The sequence below is a fragment of the Muntiacus reevesi genome, chromosome 11 (genome assembly GCF_963930625.1).
Source record: "Muntiacus reevesi chromosome 11, mMunRee1.1, whole genome shotgun sequence".
In the NCBI taxonomy this organism is placed as follows: domain Eukaryota; kingdom Metazoa; phylum Chordata; class Mammalia; order Artiodactyla; family Cervidae; genus Muntiacus; species Muntiacus reevesi.
Genome location: NC_089259.1, coordinates 11621004 through 11644322, shown reverse-complemented (window position 1 = coordinate 11644322; position 23319 = coordinate 11621004). Strand labels below are relative to the sequence as shown.

Genomic DNA, 23319 nt, shown 5'->3' with positions numbered 1-23319 from the left:
CTGTCCTTCACCATCTCCTGGAGCTTGCTCAAACTCATGTCCATTGAGTTGGTGATGCCATCCAACCATCTCATCCTCTGTCATCCCCTTCTCCTCCTGCCTTCAATCTTTCCCAGCATCAGGGTTTTTCTAATGAGTCAATCTTTACATCAGGTGGCCAAAGTATTGGGAGTTTCAGCTTCAAAATCAGTCCTTCCAATGAGTATTACGAAATTGATTTCCTTTAAGATTGACTGTTTGATCTTCTTGCAGTCCAAGGGACTGTACCAATCTACCTCAGACTTACTGACAGTTGGAAAACAATAGGTGTATTTTGGTCAATGGTTAAGTCCCACCATCAAAAAAAATTGCAATTTTTTTCTTTGTAACCTCTGCTATTAATATTTCTTTTCTCCTTCTATCCTGTTACAACCATCAAGACACATTTATCCACAAATGGCAAGTGCCTTGAATTATAGCTTCCCTTGTCTTCCCAAGTGTTCATTTTCTTCTGTCTCATGTGGAGTAATCAACATGGGATTGACGGCTCCCTCACATAAATTTCCACGAGGACAAGCATCTGTCCTGTGAGTTAACATCCCGTCCTGTTCACAGTGTTAACCGCACTGTTAGTGACCCTTCACCGTAGTGAAGGATGCAGTGTTCAGGGGTTCCTCCAGGTCAAATGATTGTTCTGTGGGGCCTTATGAACGTGCGCAAAGCACTAATCTTTTCTCACGATGTAAGCGTACCAATTTTTTCTTTTTTGAGTGGCAAAGTCTCTATGTTTTATCCGGCTATAGTATTGCGTAAAAATCCCTTGTAAATTATTTTTCAAATTCTGAGGTTCATTAATTTAACTGAATCTGTTCCTAATTTTAATTAAATCTGCATTTCTCCCTACTGGGAGAAATAACTTTTGGAAAGATAGAAGCCACATTACCATATTGGAGAGAAAGGATCACAGAGCAAGACAGACATAAAAGAGATGCACAAAATCACAAGGCAGGTTTTCCTATAAATTTATTTTCATACCGAAAAAATAACATTCAAAGGCAATGTTTTTATTGTATAGTATAAAATGACTTCCACTAAATTAAAAATGGAATTTCGTTGCTGTAAGCCACTGATAACTTTTTCATTAAAAAAATTTACAATTTGCAGCACTTGTAGAAAAAAAACACCTGTTTAATAATTATATAAATACTCTTGACAGAGCCCAGTAGCCCATTATGTATCTTCTTGGCAATGTCAGCTTTCTAAAGTCAATTAGCTTCTAAATTTGAAAGGCACCTGGTGGCCAACATTCTGCTTATTATTCAAGGCATCCATTTTAATTTTTTTGCACAGACTTGACAAGTCTGAAAAATCTATTAAGTTAAAAAGAATGGGGAAATATAATACAGTTGATATTAGCAAACAACATTTTTTCCCCTTAGCCGCAAGTTTTCCCCCAGGGGATTTACAAAGTGCACCAGTTAAATATGTCTGTACATTTAAAACATTAAATATGTCAACAGCAAGACAGTTTTAAATATTTTGAATCAAATACTATAGCACAAATATAATTTACAATATTTTGCACAGGAAACATTACATCTGAAATATAACTTTAGATATCATATAAAAATACATATATTCTTCTCTCCTCACTAGAAAAAGTATTTATTTGCAGGTTCCAGCAAGATGTAACAATTCAAAACAATTTAACCCTTTTTCAGAGGGTTATCAGTTTGCAATTAGAAGACGCCCTCTCCACTTCAACTGCAAGATGGTATACAACCAACAGATTATAGAGCCAGAGAATTAACCCCTCCCATTGCCCAAAGGCAGTTTTTCATAAAGGCAGCCATAACTGCTCCAATCTGCTTTAATTCTAGGAATTCATTACAAAATTTATGAACCATTATGTAAGAAAACCCTTAGATTTTTATACACCTTGAGTCCAACATCTCCCATTGGCTGTGAATATATTTGCTCCCTACAGAGTCAAAGGCATGGATAGGGTCTTCTTGTACCCTGTGGGTCATGGCTCTGAGTACTTTCACACACCTATATACATCTTTCTTGGCTTGTTTTGGAAGTTTTCTATACATCCTAGGAAACAGGGAAAACTCTCCCCGACATGGGGCTCAATCTATATCTCGAACTTTAAAAGCCCCAAAGTACGTTGCATCTTGATCTGGATCCAGTAGTGAAGGGTTGGAGACCTCAATGCTTATTTTCTCGCCAGACCGTAGCTTAAAAAATCCTCCCACGTTTATGGAGTAAAAATGGAATTCAGAATTCCCCGACCAATACTTGGTGCTCCCTCCTTTCATCAGAGTGTGAGAGCTGGGGATTTTGATGCTGGTTTTGGTGACATATACCATCAGCTGAAGATAATTCGCACTGAGGTTTCCCGAAGTCTCATGATGTCGGAAGCAGATGTTGGCGTACAGGTAGTAGAAGCCGTCTTGGTTAACTATTAGTTTCCCATTGCTGAAGGTCATGTTGGAGATCTTGGCCCAACCTCGGTCATGGTACCAGCAGGACAGAGTCACTTTGTGGGAACCTGAGGAAAGGAGAGGCATGCGATTTGAAACTTACTCCTGCAACGAGAAGCATAGCCTCACAATTCTATGAAGTTGCAGAAAGATGTACTGAGATGTCATTGTTCCACTGGGAGAATGACTTCTCAAAATTTATTTTCTAAAAGGAAAGTACAAGTACAATAAGATGTCCCTGTGTTGTCTGCTGGGCACCTGAGAGGGGATAAAGACACAGTCTCACTTTTCCCTCAAGGAGCCTGCAGCACCAAAGGATAAGCATGATATATGTTCAGACAGGAAGCAAGGCACGGGCCTGGATAAGAAAGGTGCGGATGTTGCAAAGGGAATTCAAAGGAAAGAGATTACTTCCTTCCAGAAGGATCAAGAATGATTTTGTTGGGCTTGTGTGTTCAGTCGCTTCAGTTGAGTCCAACTCTTTGCAACCCCCGGGACTGCAGCCTGTCAGGCTCCTCTGTCCATGGGATTTTCCTGGCAAGAATACAGGAGTGGGTTGCCATTTCCTTCTCTGGGGGATCTTCCCAACCCAGGGATCCAACCTGAACCTCCTGCAGTGCAGACAGATTCTTTACTGCTGAGCCACCAGGGAAGCCCTACTGAGCCTAATAACCTAAGGAAGTAATAGGAGTCAGTCTACAGAGCATAAAGGTTGAAGGAAGAGAATCAGCCAAAGGCAGCTGAATCAAGAAAGCAAAAAACAAGTATAGGAAGAGAATATCCAGATTTCACATGGTCCCACCTTCTCTTTTAATTCATGGAGAAAGGTACATAGAAGGAGCTGAAAATCTGGGTCACAGCAACTTTGACTAAAAAGTCAAACTCTTAAACTATATTCTCATCACCATTGATTCTCTCCTCCTCCAACAGCCCAAATGCCTCCCAAGTTCACAGGAATGAAAAGCTTCCCCTAGGGAAGTTCACAGAGAAAACATCCTTGGCATTGCCCTCCCCAGGTTCACAACTTCATGCAGTCTTTTGTGAAGACCAAAGGATGGTAAAAATGTCTTCTGAGAAACCAGAATTCTCCTTTAGCCCCTTCTCACACTTGAAATGTGACAACCAATGTTCATGTCACTGTTTTTGGAGTAGTGGAAGTTTCTAGAAGTCATCTAAATGTGTACAATGCTTTGAATGTTTCAGGTCTTTCAATGTATTTTACTAGGTCTTTAGAAATTGTTGTTGTTGCTGTTTAGTTGCTAAGTCATGTTCGGCTGTTTTATGGCCCCATGGACTGTAGCCCACCCAGTTCCTCTGTCCATAGGATTTCCCACGCAAGAATACTGGAGTGGGTTGCCATTTTCTTCTCCACGGGAACTTCTCAACTCAGGGATCAAACCCATGTCTCCTGCAATGGCAGGCTGATGTTTTTTTTTTTTTTTTTTTTTTTTTGCCACTGAGCCACCAGGGAAGCCCTTCTTTAAAAATTGTGACATGATAAATCCATGATAAACCCCATTAATCAAATATTTGTATTTATGTGGATATCCATTATCCAACTGGGAAAGGTCTCATCTCGTGGAGAAAAAAGCTGTTATACTGCAGAAAATCCAAAGTTTTCCACCAGAGGATTTTGTAACTACTTATGCTAAATCAAGGTTGTCTTCTCCTAGAATTCCAACAAGGCAAAAACAGAGCCGAGGAGTCTCAGAATGGGGTTAGGAGTAGTTTCTGCAGCCAGGGAGAAGTTCTTGGCTGCCTGTCAGCCAAGAGAAATCAGTCTATGAAACTTACACTTACAGTAGATTCCATGGATCCACAGAGCCAACAGCCCTTTGGTTAGAGTGGGTCCTTGGGCGAACCCTGTAGAATCAGAACATTTCAAGACTGGCCTGAATCCTGGGGAAACCTGAACACCTACATCATCTTTTTCTAGAACACCTGCAGAGGGCCACTGAGCAGCTGGAATATGGTCTGGGGACCCCAACACCAGGCTGTTCCTCCACCAGGAAGAAAAAAAATGCAGGATGATCCAAGCTACAGTAGGGCCATCCATCCTTAGGCCTCAAAGGCAAAGAAGTCAATGCTTCCAAACCCTCTGTTCAAAAATAGGACAGACTTCCTGAACTGCACATCTTATCCACAGGAGGGCGCTAGAGTGAGTCTGAGACGCCATCACAGGCACTGCGGCCTCCAGAACCAGCAGAACACACACCCTTCTTCATCCAAGGTCCTACTTCAGATCATCCCAAACTAAAGCTCCCCAAATATAAGTATCATTCCATGGTCCCAACTGACTCAGAAATGAGACTCTCAGGCTCTATTCATCACATCCTCATGAACACTAGCAAAGTTACTTCTCTGGGCTGGTAAACAGCCACCCAGTCCATTGACAAAGCTAATGAAACTCAAGGTGTTTCCTATCTCAGATCATCACATGGTTACCTCCTTCTTCCCCTACTTGTGTATTCAATCCTTTATCAAACCAATTACTGGCCTTACACTTCATCTTCCTTTCATGATGGCCCTTAACAGAGAGCAGAGGAATGTCTAGGGTGAGGTCTGTCCTCCCAATGTGATGGATCAGCTCACCTTAGACCAAGGGCTGGGAGATTGGTCTGGGAAGGCAGGGAAGAATATAGAAACCTTGGCTGCATGCCACTCTCATTGTTACCTCAAGTGGAAGGAGTGCCCTAATTTCCTGCTTTACAGACTTACTTTTATCCATTTCCTGATTGATTCAATCATTCAGTAAATATTTGATTGGTGCTTCCTATGGGCATTCATTCTACCCATAATTAAGAATTATATCAAGCAGAGTACCCACAAGGCACTTACGACTTAGAAGTGAAGAAAATAAGAAATGGGCATGCAAAATGAAAAATGTAACATTTTCATCTCTGCATGTCACAGAACACATGGTTGAACTTCAGTTAAAGCAACTTGCAAGTGGAAGCTGCAGAAATTAATGGCGATCAGGCGAGCTCAGCCCAGTGACAGAGAACAGGAAGGACTTGGGTCAAATGTGGATGGGCTGAGAAAAGGCAGAGTATTGTGAGCATTGTGAGCGAGAGAAGCTGTTCAAGCAAAGAATGGAATGCACACAGTATGCAGAGGAGGAAGGAGAAAAACCATCAGTGTGAACTGAAGGGTTCATGAATAGATGCCAGTGGGAGAAAAGAAGAGAAGAGCACCCCCATCAGGTTGGAGGACCTCACGACGCAAGCCTGAGCATCTATCACTAGAGGACTTTCAGCCTTCCCAGCCTCCCCAACCCCTAGAGTCACTGCTATTAGCTATTAGAGAAGTCTCTCTCCAGCTATTTAGCCTGAAATCCCCTTAAGAAAGCCATGAATATTCACAAAATACTCACAAAAATACTCCCCAATAAAAATTCAAGAAGCTTTGAAATATATCAGTATAAGGCAGATTCTGATTTCTTTCATAAGTGTAAACAAGTAAAAATAAGTATGAAATGGCTCCTCTGTCCACAGAATTTCCCGGGCAAAAATACTGGCGTGGGTAGCCATTCCCTTCTCCAGGGGATCTTCCCAACCCAGGGATCAAACCTAGGTCTCCTGCAATACAGGCAGATTCTTTACCATCTGAGCCCCCAGGGAAGCCCATGGCTCAGATGGTAAAGAATCTACCTGCAGTGTGGGAGACCAGGATTTGATCTCTGGGTTGGGAAGATCTACTGGAAGAGGAAATGGCAACCTACTACAGAATTCTTGCTGCAGAATCCCCATGGACAGAGGACCCTGGCGGGCTACAGTCCAAGGGGTTGGGGTTGCAAAGAGTCGGACACAACTGAGCAGCTAAGCACAAGCATGAAACAGAGACGCCAAGTGAACATGCAAACGTGAAGCCATCTTTCTCCCAAGTGTCCAATCTTGGTACAAACTAGGAGATAGATGAACTCAAGGAGGCACTGACCAAGCCAGAAGATCAAACTCTATTTTCTTAAACAGAAGCACACACTAGCTCATTTCACTCTGTCTCAAGCTCAATAACCATCAGAAAATGTCCAGGAGTTTTGCCTTGTTTTTGGCAATGATTTGATGCTATGTGCCTGGAGGGAGAGCTTTATAACTAAAACATGCTTGTTATTGCCAAATAGACTTTGGCACACAGTCTAATGCAATATTTATCATATGCCATTTAAAATGAACTGAAAAGATAAATGCAGAGTACATTCACAGCACACACAGATGATAGATCAGTATTAATTTGATTGCCTCTGCTAACATGCAAAATCGTTTTCCACTCAGAAAATTAAAACAGTTCCATAAGGCACATACACAGAGATAGAGAGAGACAGAGAAAGAGTAAATTTGTTTATGAAGCAAATATCTGGGACAGGAGAGATAGTTGAGGAAAATCTTCTGAAAATCAAAGAGTTGGTTGCTCATTTTCTATGTCTGCAGTCAGGCAAAATTCCTTTGTGGTCCATACTATTAAATATAATAGTGGCTTCAAACTGTTTACTAAAACTTGGATTTTTAAAAAAATTAGCACTTCCCATATGGCCTTGATTCCTGGTTCCATACAGGCGGCCCAGGTTCGACTCCTGGTATGGGAGTGGTAACCTTTTGGGTTTCCCAGGTGGCTCCGTGGGTAAAGAATCTGCCTGCAATGCAGGAGACTCAGGTTTAATCCCTGGGTTGGAAAGATCCCCTGGAGAAGGGAATGGCAACCCACTCCAGTGTTCTTGCCTGGAGAATCCCATGGACAGAGGAGCCTGGCGGGCTACAGTCCACGGGGTCACAAAGAGTCGGACACGACTGAAGTGACTGAGCGCAGCACAGCACAGGAAAAATTTGCCTTGAATCATTTTTTGGGGAAAAAAAGAATATTTATTTAATTAAACTTTCAATAACAAATTACATTCACTGAGTGCTTACTCTATGCTCATTTCCATGTAAGCATGTTAGTACATGAGCTGGTTAAATCTTCATAGCTGCTGCAGGAAGTAGATACTATTACCATCCCCATGAAGAAGCTGACATACAAAGGATTTCGATAATATACACAAGGTCACCCAATCAGGAAGTAGTTCAGTGGGGCCTCAAACCCAGGCAGTCAGACCTGAGACATCTGCTACTAAAACGGCATTCATCTACTTCTTACAGGAAAAGAGGAACATAAGAACGCTGCATGTATTTCCCTCTGACAAAGCCAACTGGCCACAAGGTGCTTATGTGATAATCTACAGAGCAAAAAGCACGGACTTGGGAATCAACTAGAGTGGAATCCAGTTCCTAAGCCTGCCATGTTGTAGCCTGGATCAGGTAACTTACACTAGGTACATCTTGGTTTCCCTATTTGCAAAATCTGGTAATCACTATTTTGCAGTGTTGTAGAATTAGAGATAATTAGATGTAGAGATAATGAATACAAAGCAAAATGCTTGACAGATAGTGTGTATTCAACAAATCGTATAACAATAGTAATGTTCCATGTTAACTCTATTGTTGACTTAAAAAATTTTCACAACAATTGTGAGAGTTGCAAGTTAAGTTGTATGCGAGGTAAGCTTTATTTGGGGCAAAATGAGGACTGCAGCCTGGGAGACAGCACCTCAGACAGCTCTGAAAAATTGCTCCACAGAGGTAGGGGGAAGGTCAATATATATGGTTTTGGCGAAGGGGGAGTTCAGTGCAATCAAGCAATATCTTTGCAAAAGTTTTCTGTTAGTCACGAGGAGCTGAGGTCACCGTGAAGGGATTTGGTGCTTTCCTGGATATGAGAAGATACATGGATCGAGCTCATAAAATCAGATCCTGCAAATGTCTATCTGTCTAAAGACATGTTCTGCCAGTTTTCACAGAGCACAGAGTGCCTCACTCCTGATCTCCACCCTGAACTCCCCCAGGGGGTGTTGAAGGCCGACAGCTACAGCGGCCCACGATCCAACCCTTGTAGAGGCAGATGGCAAGTGCCAATGTGGAGTCGACACTATCATGAGGTTCTTTGCAATCTTTTTTATGCTCACCTAACCTGATGTGAAGTAACCACGGGGGATTATACGATGGAGTACGTTGGGTAGATGTAGACGCAGAGCTGTGAGTCTCCTCATTTCCAAAAGAAAATCAGGTCTCCACTCCACTGAGCTAAATTTCTAGCCAGAAAAAGAGTGATAAACCCCTGGAGAAGAAGAGAGCCTCATTTTCTAGAGGGCCCCTGCCTCTGAAATATCACTCTGCTAAGCTTCCACCTGGCACTCTGCCGGAGACAGCTGAGTGTATGACTGTGCGTGTGTACTCAAGCACTTCAGGCGTGTCTGACTCTTTGCGACCCCGTGGACTGCAGCCCACCAGGCTCCTCTATCATGGGATTCTCCAGGTGAGAATACTGGAGTGGGTTAACATGCCCTCCTCCAGGGGATCGTCCCAACCCAGGGATCAAGCTCACATCTCCTACTCCTCCTGCATTGCAGGTGGATTCTTTACCCACTGAACTACCCGGAAGGCCCCGAGTATATGACCGCCTGGAGGAATTCATGCACCTCATAGGCCAACCATGGGGACATGTCAACTTTGGCTTGGGTAAACAGAGATGAGTATACCAAGAGACCCTTCTTCTCGGCTATGCCACCTCAGCTGGCAGCTGTTTAACATAAAGTCACTCTGATGGCCTGAAAATGAATATAGTGATGATGTGTGTTCCTGCATGATTGAGAATCACTGTTTCCATGGTGTGGATGACGAACTGAAGACCAGATGAATATAGCGATGCTGTGCATTCCTGCGTGATTGAGAAGCACTGTTTTCATGGTGCGGATGATGAACTGAAGACCAGAGGACTTTTCTTCTGGCCTAGAAGTTACAGGCTCTCAAAATTTTGGTAACAGGCTAAAATAGACTGAGTATTCAGTTGGGCTGACAAATGACTCTTGAAATATTGTTCAGGCTGGATGCAATCGAAACTTACCTGATGGGATGTCAGTGGCATTAATCGTGAGATGGGCAAAGGGCTGAATCTCAGGCTTGTTCCTTCTGTCCAGATCTAACCACGAACCTTCCACCATGGCTGGAGATAAAAGAAGTCATGTTAGCCCAAGGAGGAGTCACCTCAGGGGTTTTCAAATATTTGAACAGGTCCACGCTTACCTTTTTCTGCTCTAATGTGCTGCGATTTAACAATATGTTGCATTTCCTGCAATAAAAAGAAAAAAAATCTTATTTATACACTCACTCTTTAGACAAGGCAGTTAAGAATTCAGGACTGTTAGACATACCATAAATTAATCCTCTTTCCCTCAAAAGATGCCAAAAATACATAGGTAGTAAAATTTCTTGATGTTCTAAGTAGCCATCAGGGGACGTTCATCCCCAAAGAATTATCTTGATGTGCTTAAAAAGTAGATTAAACACATACTATCTAACAAAATAGTTCGGACAGTATGAGGAAATAAAAGACAGTGTAAATTATAAAACATGGAATCACCAAACATAATTAAACATTTGTAGCAGGTACACAAATGAAGATGAAGTTAACTAGGAAAATACCAATTATCACAGAATATATGACCGTCTTAAATCTTTAGGGAGGCTCTTTTTATGTCTATTTCATTAGTGAATTCCCGTTATAACATTGAAACTCAGCCCATAAGAAAGAGAAAGATGCCTGGCTCCCAGTGGTTAATTTTTTATTTTAAAAAGTCACAGTGTATTTAAAGTACTACATGGACGTCCAGGAGCTTTTAGATTACCAATAATTAACTTAAAATATTGCCACAAATAGAGGTGTAGAAGCTCAAGGCAGAAACAGAAAGAGCTCAAGTACATAAAAAGCATTGTTGTTGTTTAGTCGCTAAGTCGTGTCTGACTCTTGGCAATGTCATGGACTGCAGCCCGCCAGGCTCCTCTGTCCATGGGATTTCTCAGGCAAGAATATGGAGTGGGTTGCCATTCCCTTCTCCAGGGGGTCTTCCCGACCTAGGGATCGAACTCATGCCTCCGGCACTGACAGGCAGATTCTTTGCTGCTGGCTCCTGGGGAAACCCCACACAAAGAGCTCAGCTAAGTGCATGTCTCCATTTGAGCCCTGACAGTGAGGGGGCCAATAGGTAACTGCAGGCCCACCAAAATCAAGACCTTAGCTCCTATTACACAGTAAAGCGATGTGGATGAAGCTTCAGGCTTTGACTTCAGGTCAAATCCCTTCCCAGTCCCCTGGGTGTACTCACACACATACTAACAGCACCTTGATCACAGGTGGCCGCTATCACAGGCGGTTGTGAAGATTCAGTGAGCTCACACACGTAGGCACTTAGCAAAGGGTCTGGTAAATCCATACATGTAAATACTACTAGAGGGACTTGCCTGGTCGCCTTGCAATGCAGGGGACACGGGTTCGATCCCTAGTCGGGGAACTAAGATCCCACGTGCTGAGGGGCAGCTAAGCCCTTGGCCACAAGTGTGCAGCCTGTTGCCACAAGGAAAGATCCCGCATGACACGATGACCAAGACCCGATGCAGCCAAATAAATAGATAAATGGACACTTTACAAACAAATAGTCATATTAACACTAGAAACACTCTGGAGAGAATCCGAACTTCTGTGTTATTGGGGTGATGATCCGTGCTAACTACCCCACCCTCCACGATGTTTAAGATGGGCCAGATAGCTCAAGTTCTTTGAGTGTCTGGAGACAAGGACTTTGAGACAGATGATGGATGGGTAGATAGAGGCAGAAACACAGTTTCAACTGCTAAGAGTTAGAAGTGATAAAATTACACTGATTTTTCTGTCTGCCCTCAGGACCCCCAAGAGAGAAGAGAACCTATGCTATTTTTTTTTCTGTTTTTTTTTTTTCTATTTTTTTTTAACTGGAGGATAATTGCTTTACAAGAGTGTGTTGGCCTTGCCACACATTAACATGCATCAGCCACAGGCATACACAGGTCCCCTCCCTCCCGAACCCCTCCCTCCTCCCTCCTGAACCCCTCCCTCCTCCTTCCCCCCCACCCCTCTAGGTTGTCACGGAGCACCGGGTAGAGCCCCCTGTGTCACTCGGCACATCCCCACTTGCGATCTGTTTCACATGTGGTTGTGTATCTGTTTCCATGCTATTCTCTCAACCCGCCCCACTCCCTTCTTCCCCTAAGAGAAAGACAAACATCACATGTTAACGTATGCGTGTGGAATCTAGAAAGACGGTACCGATACACCTATTTGCAGGGCAGCAATGGAGACGCAGGCATGGAGAATCTTATTTTTAAAGGCCCCTGGAGGACACAGCAGAGCTGTCTTCAATTACCTGTTCTAACAGCCTAAAGAAGTCACAGTGTGACTAACTTTCTTTTTTTGCTCATTGGGATCATTAAAAAAAAAAAGATTTTATTGGCATATAGCTGCTTTACGCTGTTGCGTGAATTTCTCCTGTTCCGCAAAGTGAACACATATCCACATACCCCTTCCCTTTTGGACGTCCTCCCCCTTCAGGACACCACAGAGCGTCAAGCAGAGTCCCCTGCGCTGTACGCAGGTTCTCATTAGTTATTTCACACACAGTATTGATAGTGTATATATGTCAGTCCCAAGCTCCCAATTCCCCCCATCTTCCCCTTTCCCCTTTGCTATCCATAGATTTGTTCTCTGACTTTAATGGAAACTTTTCAGCCTCATCCAGGACTGCCTCCTGCCCTTATTGCTCACGGGCGTCACTGCAGGGCATTTCTAGGCAAATGGTGGCTGGTGCTCTGGGGCTGTGCGGTGCAGTGGTCCTCACCAGGCCCTTTCCCTCTCCCCACTCCATCCAAGATTTATTTCTCTCCCCTGTTGACTGCCCATCCCTCGACTCTCTTCTCATGATCTCTGGGTTCCCAATGGGACCCTGATTTCTGGAATTTCCTAGTCTTCCCTGCAATCTCAACAAAGATTTATATATGCACTACCTACCTATTTTACAGTGTGTGTGTATTTATGTACTTATATATACACAATGATACATTATATACATCTCTTGCAAATGTGTAATATATTGCATACATAATATATCTGTATTCATTATATATATTTATACATATAAAATGGAGATATATATTGGGTTGGTCAAAAGGTTTGTTCAGATTTTTTCTGTACCATCTTATGGATGAAACTTTTGACCTACCCAACACATGAAATGTATATACAGTGTATATAGCTTTATATATTTATGGTTAAATATATCTTTATACATTGTGTATCTCTTTATCTATTTATATAGGTGTCTATAACGAAACTTCATCTGATCACTACCTCTGAGAAGACTGGAACAGGAGTTGGAACCTGGATGACAGGAGTTCTGAGACTTCAAGCTGCCTCTCATTTTCCCTCTAGCCCTGATGGACCTCATCATCAGAAGGAAGAGGGGGCAACGGGGTTCAAGAGGGCGGAGTAGAAGGATGCACTCATCTCCTGCTGGAGCCCCAAACTCACAACCAGCTGCTGAGAAGGAAGTGGGGAGGGAAGAAGGAAGCAGGGCCCAGTGTGACAGAGGCCTGGGAAGGCCTGCTCGGGGCTTTCCTACTGAGAATAGCACACTTGTTCCTGAGAAAGACAAGGAAAGAGCCGTCGTGCTAGCTCCGCGATTCTCAACCTTGCACGTGAAGCCTGACTTCCCGGGGTGGAGTCTGAGAATTCACATTTCTCACAGATGAGCTGGCGTGGATGACCTGGGGCCTCCATTTGAGAAGAGCAATCCCACTCTCCTCCCCAAAGATCTCAGAGGTGCGCACCTCTGAGATTTTCTCAAAGCTTGAGACCGGCCAAAGAAGCAGCAGACAAAAGCCACCGATTAAGTGGGCAGAGAAACTGTGTTCTCTCCCACCTGGGAATGAACTTCTGTCCATTTAATCAGCAGCTGCTAGGTCAGTGCTGTCATAGAATCTCTTTATTATAAGAACATTCAATAACCAGAGCCATTCAGAAGCACGTTCAATGTCTGCTTAAAAAAAAAAAATGTGTCATGACCCAGGATGAATTAAAACTCAAGCTAAAAACCCATGAGGTAATGCTACTTCCATGTTATACAATTTTGGGTACCCAAGAATTGCAGTTTCTTCTCAAAAACCATATAGGGAAGCATCCACATGAAAAGCAAAGTACAAAAAATGTAGACTCAATGTCTGTTCTTATGTTCTTACCCCACCTCCAATCTTCTGAACTCTAAGATCACTCTTATTTATGTGTACACATATTAACCATGAACATAACAAAAAGACTATAGTTTCGGGGTGCCCCGGCCCAACTCCAGCCAGTCTAACTCAATTAGATATTGACTTGCTAGTTTTTTTTTTACAATAATCTCCCCAGGTGATTCTAATATGTAGCAGGCATAGAGAAATACTACTATTCGAGCATTTCCATGAATGGTGGTTTGGTGAGAGCTCTATTTAGTCATTTATTATTTTCTCACGAGTTATCTGGGAAATCCCACAGATAAGGAGCCTGGTGGGCTACAGTCCGTGGAGTCACAAAGAGTCAGACATGACTGAGCATGCACATGCTCCTCTTTAGAAGCCTCTAGGAGGCTGGCAGGAAAGTATCAGTGGCCTGTAATGGAGTTCTGGACACACTGCCCCCAAAATAGTGATTTAGCAAATGGAATATTTTAAACCATATGATTTTGAGAAATGGCAGATGCTGGAGGAACTACCTGGCTTCCTTCTCCTCCCCTGAAGTAGGTCATAGACCCTCAGGTGAGAGGTACCTTCCCCATCTGGAAGAAAGGAGCCTCTTTATCTATTAAGACAGGGAGGACACCCAGAGGAATCTGAAGGAGAATGGATATATATGTATGTATGGTTGAGTCACTCTGATGTCCATCTGAAATTATCACAACATTGTTAATCGGCTATGCATGCATACCTGCTAAGTTGCTTCAGTCAGGTCTGACTTTTTGCAACCCCATGGACTGTAGCCCACCAGGCTCCTTTGTCCAGGGGATTCTCCGGGCAAGGACACTGGAGTGGGTTGCCATGCCCTCCTCATTAATCGGCAACTATATGCCAATATAAAATAAGAAGTTTAAAAAAAAAGGTTACACAATTTTCGTATAAAGGAACAAAGACTATGTGGGCAACAAATATTGGAAAAATCATATTACAGAGCTGTGTCAGAGGTTGATTAATATAAACAGTATCCTGTTTTTTTCTATTTGGGGAAAAAAGTGATTGCTGCAAGATCTAGCTTAAATATGAAGGAAAAAAAAAATGAAGGAACAGGCCTTGCCAAGTTTCCCCCAGTGTACCCGCCTTCACTCAGACCCTGTCCTGTCCTGTCCCATTTTTTCCTACACCTCTCCACTCTTCATCAAACTTGAGTATAAAAACCACTCAGCTTAACTATTCCTGTGGGTCTTCATTTCCTTATGAAGGCTCCTGTGTAGCATAAAACTTACATTAAATAAATTGGGATGGCTTCTCTTATTAACTTGTCTTTTGTCAGTCTATTTTATAGGACCCCCACTGGTGAACCTACGTGGGGGGAGGGAAAAAGTCTGTTTTTTCCCCTCTCTCCACCTGTCAAGAAATCCTTAGAGGGTGGTTCCCTCCCTGAAATAGTAATTCTGAAAGGAGGCCCACCTTGACCAAGAATCTGACAAAAAGGAACCTCAATATCAGGAAACATGGTCTCAGAATTCCTGGGGCGGGGGGAAGGGAGTCTTCAGAGAACAGCAGGCTCAGAACCTGCCCAGGCGAGTTCAGAGCTTGCCTGCCGGGTGGCAGAGCCCCCAGATTCGGCCATGAGGACCCCGGGCATGGGGGCCTCACACCTCCACTAGTGACTCCTCAAGGCCCCGCCACGGAGCAGGGCCAGCACCGTCACTCTTCTCAAAGATGAGATGCTTGACTGTGCGCATACCATGCAGTTCTCTCTTGAATGGCCCCCTAGTATTCTTAATTTTCAAGATTATAGGAGACTCTTCTGAAGGAGTACAATTCTATTTATCTCCCAAGCTTTGCATTTACATTTATTTTCATCCACAGTCGTCCTCTCTTTTTGTCACATTAATTAGAGTGTTTTAAAATTCGCAGAGTTCTTTAGTCCTAAATCTTATCATTCCGACACTGCTTCTGGTTTTTTTGAATTCAGAAAGATCTGATCTGTCTAATTTGGGGAAGACACTACAAAGAACATCCCAACTCCTTTCCTCTGAACAAATTATTCACATGAAAGAGATCTTTTAAAGAATGTTATATGGGTTTTATCTTATTTTAAACCCAGCTGTAAATTTCTTTTTTTAAAAAGTTAACTCCCTGGATACACACTGAGAAATGGAATATTTCCTGCTGGATCAGTAAACAAGGATGCCACCTTGTTCACCGGCGATCGTAGCCACCACCGATGGTGATGGGATGGTGAGGGAGCCCAGGAAGGGGAGAACGCCTGCCATCTAGCAGCCACCAGGCTGCAGCCACTCCCTGTGGTGAGACACTCAGGACGGGAAAACAGGAGTGTGGCCCCAGATAGCTGAAAGCGTGAAAAGTGAAAGCGTCAGCCTCTCAATTGTGTCTGACTCCTTGCGACCCCATGGATGGTAGCCCACCAGGCTCCTCTGTCCATGGAATTCTCCAGGCAAGAATCCTGGAGTGGGTACCATTCTCTTCTCCAGGGGGTCTTCCAGACCTAGGGGTTGAAACTGAGTCTCCTGCACTGCAGGCGGATTCTTTAGCATCTGAGCCAACAGGGAAGCCCCAGATGGCTGAGGGGCATATCAAGGGAATGATTTGAGTGAGCCCAGACTCTTGCATCTCCCCATACATAGAAAATCACTAAATGCCTTAACTTGGGTTATCCGTCTCTTTTAATTAACAGTAACTTTTTGACGTTCAGACTCCCTGGCCGTTGTCACGAAACTTCTGTCTAACCTGGCTCCTGCCTTCGCCTCCTCAGGGACGTTCTCTCACGGTCACTTGAGATGCTGTCTCCTGGCTTGAGGTCCTAAAAATTCCCATTGAATAAAACATAACTCTCAACTTCTAGGTTGTGAACAGTTTTTAAGCTGACACACACAATACAATCATATGTTGTCTCCCTCCTGTCTCCCTCCCTCCAGAATGCCCACAGCTATGTATAAAGAAGTATAGAGAGTTCTGACACACCTCCCAGCAAACAGCCTCCAGCAGAAGCCAAAAAGTCTCCCGGGTGAGAAAGCTGGGCAGACTGCCCTCTCCGCTATCTTCTGTTGGCTGAGAACTCCTAAAGAGGACCCAGCGTACTGTTCCCCAGGAACATCGGCGATCTGCCTTCTCAGAAGAGAGCATGTTTAGCATCTGTCACATTCAAGGACAAAGAGAACTACCCCCTGGCTTCCAGAACCTACTCAGGACCATTAGGATCGTTACCTGTAAGTCCCTAGGAAAATCCCACGAACGAATGAACCTATTTGTGGTCACACTATAACAACTAGGCTTTTCAGCTAATTTATGCATTTTAAAATAAGCATAATTTGCGTCTAAATTGCGAGAGCTTCATTTAACCCTTTTTCAAAGTGGGACAAAAGAGAAAAACCAAACTACTAGTAGACCGCCAAAGAAATCACTGCCAATTCAAGGATAAAAGAAATCCTCTGACATGCTGCCACCTAGCGGACACTGTTTAACATCGACGAGCCAGACTTCCAGGTTTGAAACCGCCGCCTGACCCGACTCCACAAAGTTCTAAAAACAATAGAGATGAGGAAATTACAAAACAGTTTGAAAATCTTCTCCTTGTGGTATTTTCCTATTTAGACTGCACTGACTTTTTCATCTTCGCCGTCACAGTACATTTGAACAGACAAGAAAACAACCGGTATGATTTTTTCTTTTTCTTTAATTTCCACTTTTTCTTTCACTCATTGAAAAATGTTGGGATTTCACAATTTCTCCTTCAAGAGAGAGAGGACACAAGAGATCAATAGGATTGTGTAAATGTGGTCTCTCGGATGACTTCTCTTCAACTTCCTCCTTAACTCAACATCTAAGTACAATTCCTGGGAGTGTGATGGGGAGACTGTTCTGCCAGGCGCCCGTGAGCATCTTACAATATTTTCGGATCATTTTGCCAAAGAGAAGCAGGGGAGAGACATCCCAGAACTGGCTCAATCTTGATATATCAGAGCCACTTAGGAGAGATCGTACTCAATAAAAATAAACACCTGTCAGTACTTTCAGCTCCTTTTGAACAGTCATGGGAATTTTGCTCCAGGTTATTTAAACTTTGACAGCAAACGCTTAAACCAGCCTCTGCAAACTCAGCTGGATAACCGCCCCCAACAAGACTTTGAGAGCCTTCCAATTCAAGAGTGAACGTTATTAATTTGGTCTTATAAAATCACATGGATAAACAGATACAAATCTTCACTGAAGATACTCCCAACTGTAAAGATGACCCTGAGAAAAGTCAATTCGCTGGAGTCTGGTCTCATCAGATAGAAGAGCCCACCTGGGCATTGTGACGTGACTGGCGCCATCCATGCGGTAACTATCAGTCAGAGCGCAAGAGGAGCGATTTGTCTCGCCAGATGCCCCTGGCACCAGCTCCTAGCTGGGGTCTCAGGTGGCTGCCTCCCTCTGCAATCCCAGAGGCAGCTGCAGGGACATCTGGCTGGTTGAGCAAGGATTTAACACCCCGTTTGCCAGATATAATGCAGGGTTCATACACTTGTTAACATATGTAATGCATTCATTTTAACATCTTAATGATACCCTTCCTGTAATTCTTCTCCAACCTAGTTACGAGAATAGTGTATTCATCAGCCGAGTTAGCACATGAATGCCACACGCAGGTTGTTTCTGAAAATGAATAGCCAGTTTCCCATTCCTGCAGAGAAATCCTGCAGACTTCCACCTTGTAAAGAGCTCAGAATCCAGCCTCATCTCTCCAGCCACTGCCTTCCTTCAACCTATCATCATTTCTCATTAGGGTTACAATAATAGCCTCCTACCTGCTCTCCTGGGCTCCTGCTTTCCTCAAACCAGCCCATTGCTGCTAGAGCAAACGTCAGAAAATCCGAAAGGGAGCAAGGCCCTTATCTTCTATTTTCTAAAAAATGGTGGGTTTTTTTTTTTTAATTTTATTGAAATATAGTTTATTTACAATATTGTGTTAGTTTCAGGTGTACATCAAAATAATTCAGATACTATGTATCTATATATAGATATATATGTGTGTGTCTAGTCGTTAAGTTGTGTCCTATGCTTTGCAACCCCATGGACTGCAGCACCCCAGGTTTCCCTGTCCTTCACCATCTCCCGGAGTTTGCTCAAACTCATGTCCATCGAGTTGGTGATGCCATCCAACCATTTCATCCTCCATCACCCTCTTCTCTTCTTGCCTTCAACCTTTCCCAGCATCAGCGCCTTTTCCAATGAGTTGGCTCTTTGCATCAGGTGTAGATAAACTTTTTCAGATTCTTTTCCATTATAGGTTATTATAAGTTACTGAGTAAAGTTCCCTATGCTATATATACAGTAGGTCCTTGTTGGTTATCTAGCTTATACATAGTAGTGTGTATACGTTAATCCCAAACTCCTAACTTATCCCTCCCCCATCTTTCCCGGTTGGTAACTGTGGTGACCCCAGGACAGAAGAGCAGATAAAACCCAGGAAGGCCTTGGACTGCAGGAACAGAAAAGCCAGACCCTTATCATCCTTCCCTCCCCCGTGTTGTAACTATTAACGGATTTCAGGTCCTCCTGAGCGGTATAACCTGTCTCCCCTCCTAGTCCATAGGGAGAAGACATTTGCCTTACTCTTTCCCGACCCAGTATAGGTGCCTCATCCAAATGACCCGCAGGACCCCTACCCCACTCCTTGTATCCCAGGTATAAAAGTGGACTAAGGACCCCTGTTCAACGTCGGTTCCCCCTTGAGCCAGCCCACCGTTCTAACAGTGTCTCCCACTCTAATAAACTTTATTTCCCTCTCATTCTGCCTCATGTCTGGAAATGCTTTTCCAACCGGACCACGACAGTAACCATAAGTTAGTTTTCTATGTCTGTGAGTCTATTTCTGCTTTGCAAATAAATTCATTTGTGTCTTTTTATTTAGATTTCACATATAAGCAATATCATATTGTATTTGTCTTCCTCTGTCTGACATTTCATTTAGTATGACAATCTCTGGGTCTATCTCTCCATGTTGCTGCAAATGGCATTATTTCATTCTTTTTATGGCCAATTAATATTATGGCCAAATTACAGATAATGGTCAATTATATACAAATATATATATGGATAATTAGTATAAATATTAATATTTATGGCTAAAGTAATATTCCACCTTGTATATGTACCACATCTTCTTCATCCATCCCTCTATTGATGAAGTCCCTTCTCTTCTGAAAACCCTGCAGGGGCTGCCTGCAGACTTCAGGAACAAGTCTAATTCCTAACCTGGACTTGTGAGGCTGTGCATGACCGGGCTGGTTACCACCCCAGGCTCTCCTGCCATTCCTTCCCTGCAGCCCCAAAGCCCATCACCCCCGAGAACACTCTGGGCATTCAAGCCTCATGGCACCACTTCAGAGTCATTCCTTCTGCAGGTCTCCTGCGCTTCCATCCACACAGACGTGGGGAGGGATCTTACTGTCCTATGGATAGCTCATCTTTAGTCGTAAAGATTTTATTTCCATGGCATTCTTGGCTCACAAAGCACAGAAAGACTAAGTACCAGATGCTATACAACAACAAAGAGACAGGATCTTTTTTAGGCCGAGCTACCTGGCATGTGGGCTCTGGTTCCCTGATGAGGGATTGAACCCACGTCCCCTACACTGAGAGTGCAGTCTTAACCACTGGACTGCCAGGGAAGTCCAAGAGACAGGTGAAGACCTCCTGGCTTGTTGTGAAGAGTCAACAGGTAACACTCTGAAAACACCTCAAGCAAAGAGCTTTAAGGGCAGGAGCCATTAAGGGGTTCCCTGATGCTGGGAAACATTGCAGGCAAAAGAAGAGGGCGGCAGAGGATGCGATGGTTGGACGGCATCACTGACTCAACGGACATGAATCTGAGCAAACCCTGGGAGATGGTGAAGGACCGCAAGGGCTGGCGTGCTGCCGTCCACGGGGTCACAAAGAGTCAGACATGACTTGGGTAATTGCGCACCACCACCTAAACATTTGTTATTCAGGCAGAGTGGAGCCTGTGCTTCCAGGCCCAGAGCCCCCAGGGTATGGGGGTACCAGGACCGGGGGTGGGGGGAGGGGGGAGAGGGGAGGGCTCCAGGGCCCAGCCAGTGTCTGGGTGGGGGACGGGGGCAGGAGATACAACAGACGCCCCACTAACCCTGAAGGTAAGAGCCATCTCAGACCTGAATTTGTAATTTTACCCTTTGTTCCCTAAAATTCTTTATTTTTAACCAAACACTATTGCTTTAAAAAATTCTCTCTCCCAGATGGTTGGGGTGAAGGGGTGGGAGGGAGGCTCAACAGGGAAGGGAAGGTATATACACAAATAACTGATTCACTTTGCAGTAGAGCAGAAACTAACATGACATCATAAAGCAACTGCTGCTGTTGTTCAATTGCCCAGTCGTGTCCAGTTCTGAGACCCCACGGACTGCAGCACACTAGGCCTCCCTGTCCCTCACCATCTCCTGAGGCTTGCCCAAGTTCACGTCCATTGCATCAGTGATGCCACCCAGCCATCTTGTCCTCTGACACCCCCTTCTTCTGCCCTCAGTCTTTCCTAGCATCAGGGGCTTTTCCAATGAGCTGTTTGTTGACATTAGATGACCAAAATACTGGAGTTTCAGCCTCAGCATCAGTCCTTCCAACAATAAAGCAACTATCCTCCAATTAAAAAAAAAATCCCTCAAAGCCAAACAGGGGTTCTACCTCCCCGCCCTCACACACCCCATTCTGAATCTCCTCATCTCTGTTTCCTCACTGAATCACCCACCCCAGCCACAACCATCCCTGGAAATTCTCAGGGAAGAGCTTTACCAAGATGTGGCCCAGTCTCCTCCTCCCCCGCTAAGTACAGCTGGCGAGCGGGGGCTCATTTCTCCCAGAAGAGGCTGCTGATTGGAAAAGACATGTCTTTGCACACAGATAATGGACTCTACCCACCGAAGGGCTGAAGAATACAGTGCCCTTGTTTTCCTAAAGCAGAGTGATGCCTTCCTGGCTGGGCAATGGCTATCCTGGGAATAGAAAATTAGTTTTTATTGTTTAACCTTCATGGTTTAAATGAGGAAGTTTCTGCTACAGTTAAAGGTCCCCTCGAGTTTTCATAAAGTAGCCTTATGACAGCAATATTAGTCTTCATAAAGAGCTCAGTTTTAAAATGTCTTGCGCTCGGGTACTTGTTGCAAAAGTTTCATCTAAGGGCTTAGCTGACTAACTGCAGTGGAGCGTCTTGGGCTAACTCTGCTATTTACTGCATCTCTGCTCTCTTTTGCCACTTTTATTTTTTTGATTAATTAATTCATTATTTACTTCTGGCCACGCTGGGCCTTTGTTGCTGTGCACAGACTTTTCTCCAGCTGCAGCAGCGAGCAGGGGCCACTCTTCACTGTGGTGCGTGGGCTTCTCATTCGGTGGCGTCTCTTGTTGCAGACACAGGCTCTACCGCACACCGGCTCCCGCCTCTAGCCCACAGGTTCAACAGTTGTGGCGCATGGCGCCCCACGCATGCAGAATCTTCCAGGACCAGGGATCGAACCTGTGTCCCTTGCATCAGCAGGTGGATTAAGCACCGGACTGCCAGAGAAGTTCTCTTTCGCTACTTTTCAACATAATCATGTCACCGCACACTGGCAGGGTTTCTGACATCCACAAAGCCTCATCCCCACCCCACTCCCTCCACCGAGGAAGATTATTCACATAGTCTCTCCCCACAGTATCTCTGACAGCTAGGAATGGAGCTCGAAGCCGGACAGAGGTGCAGGCCAGCCACTGTGGACCAGGGAGGGAGGGGAGAGCTTGGCCATGAGGGTTTTCCAGCCTCACGGTCCCTGTCACGTTCATGCCTTAAAGAACCATGCTTGGGAACACCCTCCAGCCCTTAAGGAGAATCTTCTGGGCACTGATAATGTGACCAGCTTCTGGCAATATTAAACCGTCAGCTGCTTGATGACATCAAGAGCAGGGCTGAGCACAGATCACTCATAAATTCATTAAGCTGGTTCTTTAAATATTCCTTGAGCATCAACTGCATGCCTGCCCCTGGGTAAAGAAACACAACATCACAGAGTCTCTTCCCTTGGAAAGCTTGCATTTGGGTGTGTCAGGCCAGCACCAGGCCCCTGGCGTCGATGCCATGCTGGAATGAATGCAAGAAGCCCCAGGTGTGCACCACAGGGTTTCCTGACCCCAAAGGTGGGCAGGCAGGCATCACGGGGGCTTCCCTGGTGGCTCAGGTGGTAAAGAATCTGCCTGTCAATGCAGGAGACCCAGGTTTGATTCCTGCATGGGGAAGATCCCCCGGAGAAGGAAATGGCACCCCACTCCAGTATTCTTGTCTGGAGAATCCCATGGACAGAGGAGCCTGGGGGGTTACAGTCCATGGGGTCACAAAGAGTCAGTTGTGACTGAGTGATGAACACTTTCACTTTTTTGTGTGTAAAGTAACGGCTGAGCTAAATTTTGAAAGACAAATAAAAACTGCACACAAAGAGAAGCCTGGAATGGCACATACAGAACATGCACGGAGACCTATACTTCATCCATCCATCCATCCGTCCATTCCACAGAGCTCGCTGGTGGCTGCAAGGGCCGGGTGTCCTGCAGGAGGTCAAGACACTCTGCATCCAGGACAAACATCCTCTCCACCCTCACTGCACTTAAGTCACAGCAAGGAGGCAGGAAGTGGCGGAGGGGAAGGGCGCAGCCAGGCTAGGAACTTCTAACCCTTTAGTGAGATGGGGCCGCTGAGC

The 23319-nt window shown here is 44.5% G+C and overlaps 1 protein-coding gene across 1 annotated transcript in view; it reads right to left on the bottom strand.

Annotated features, from left to right (window-relative positions):
• Positions 1 to 2111: 2111 nt before the first annotated feature.
• Positions 2112 to 23319, bottom strand: part of TNFSF11 (TNF superfamily member 11) — a 40336-nt gene continuing 19128 nt past the window's right edge. The window contains exons 3-5 of the mRNA XM_065901612.1: positions 9578 to 9623; positions 9399 to 9497; positions 2112 to 2533 (exon numbers count right to left, since the gene is read on the bottom strand). Coding sequence (XP_065757684.1) covers positions 2112 to 2533; positions 9399 to 9497; positions 9578 to 9623 — 567 coding nt within the window. The remainder of the gene's footprint in view (positions 2534 to 9398; positions 9498 to 9577; positions 9624 to 23319) is intronic.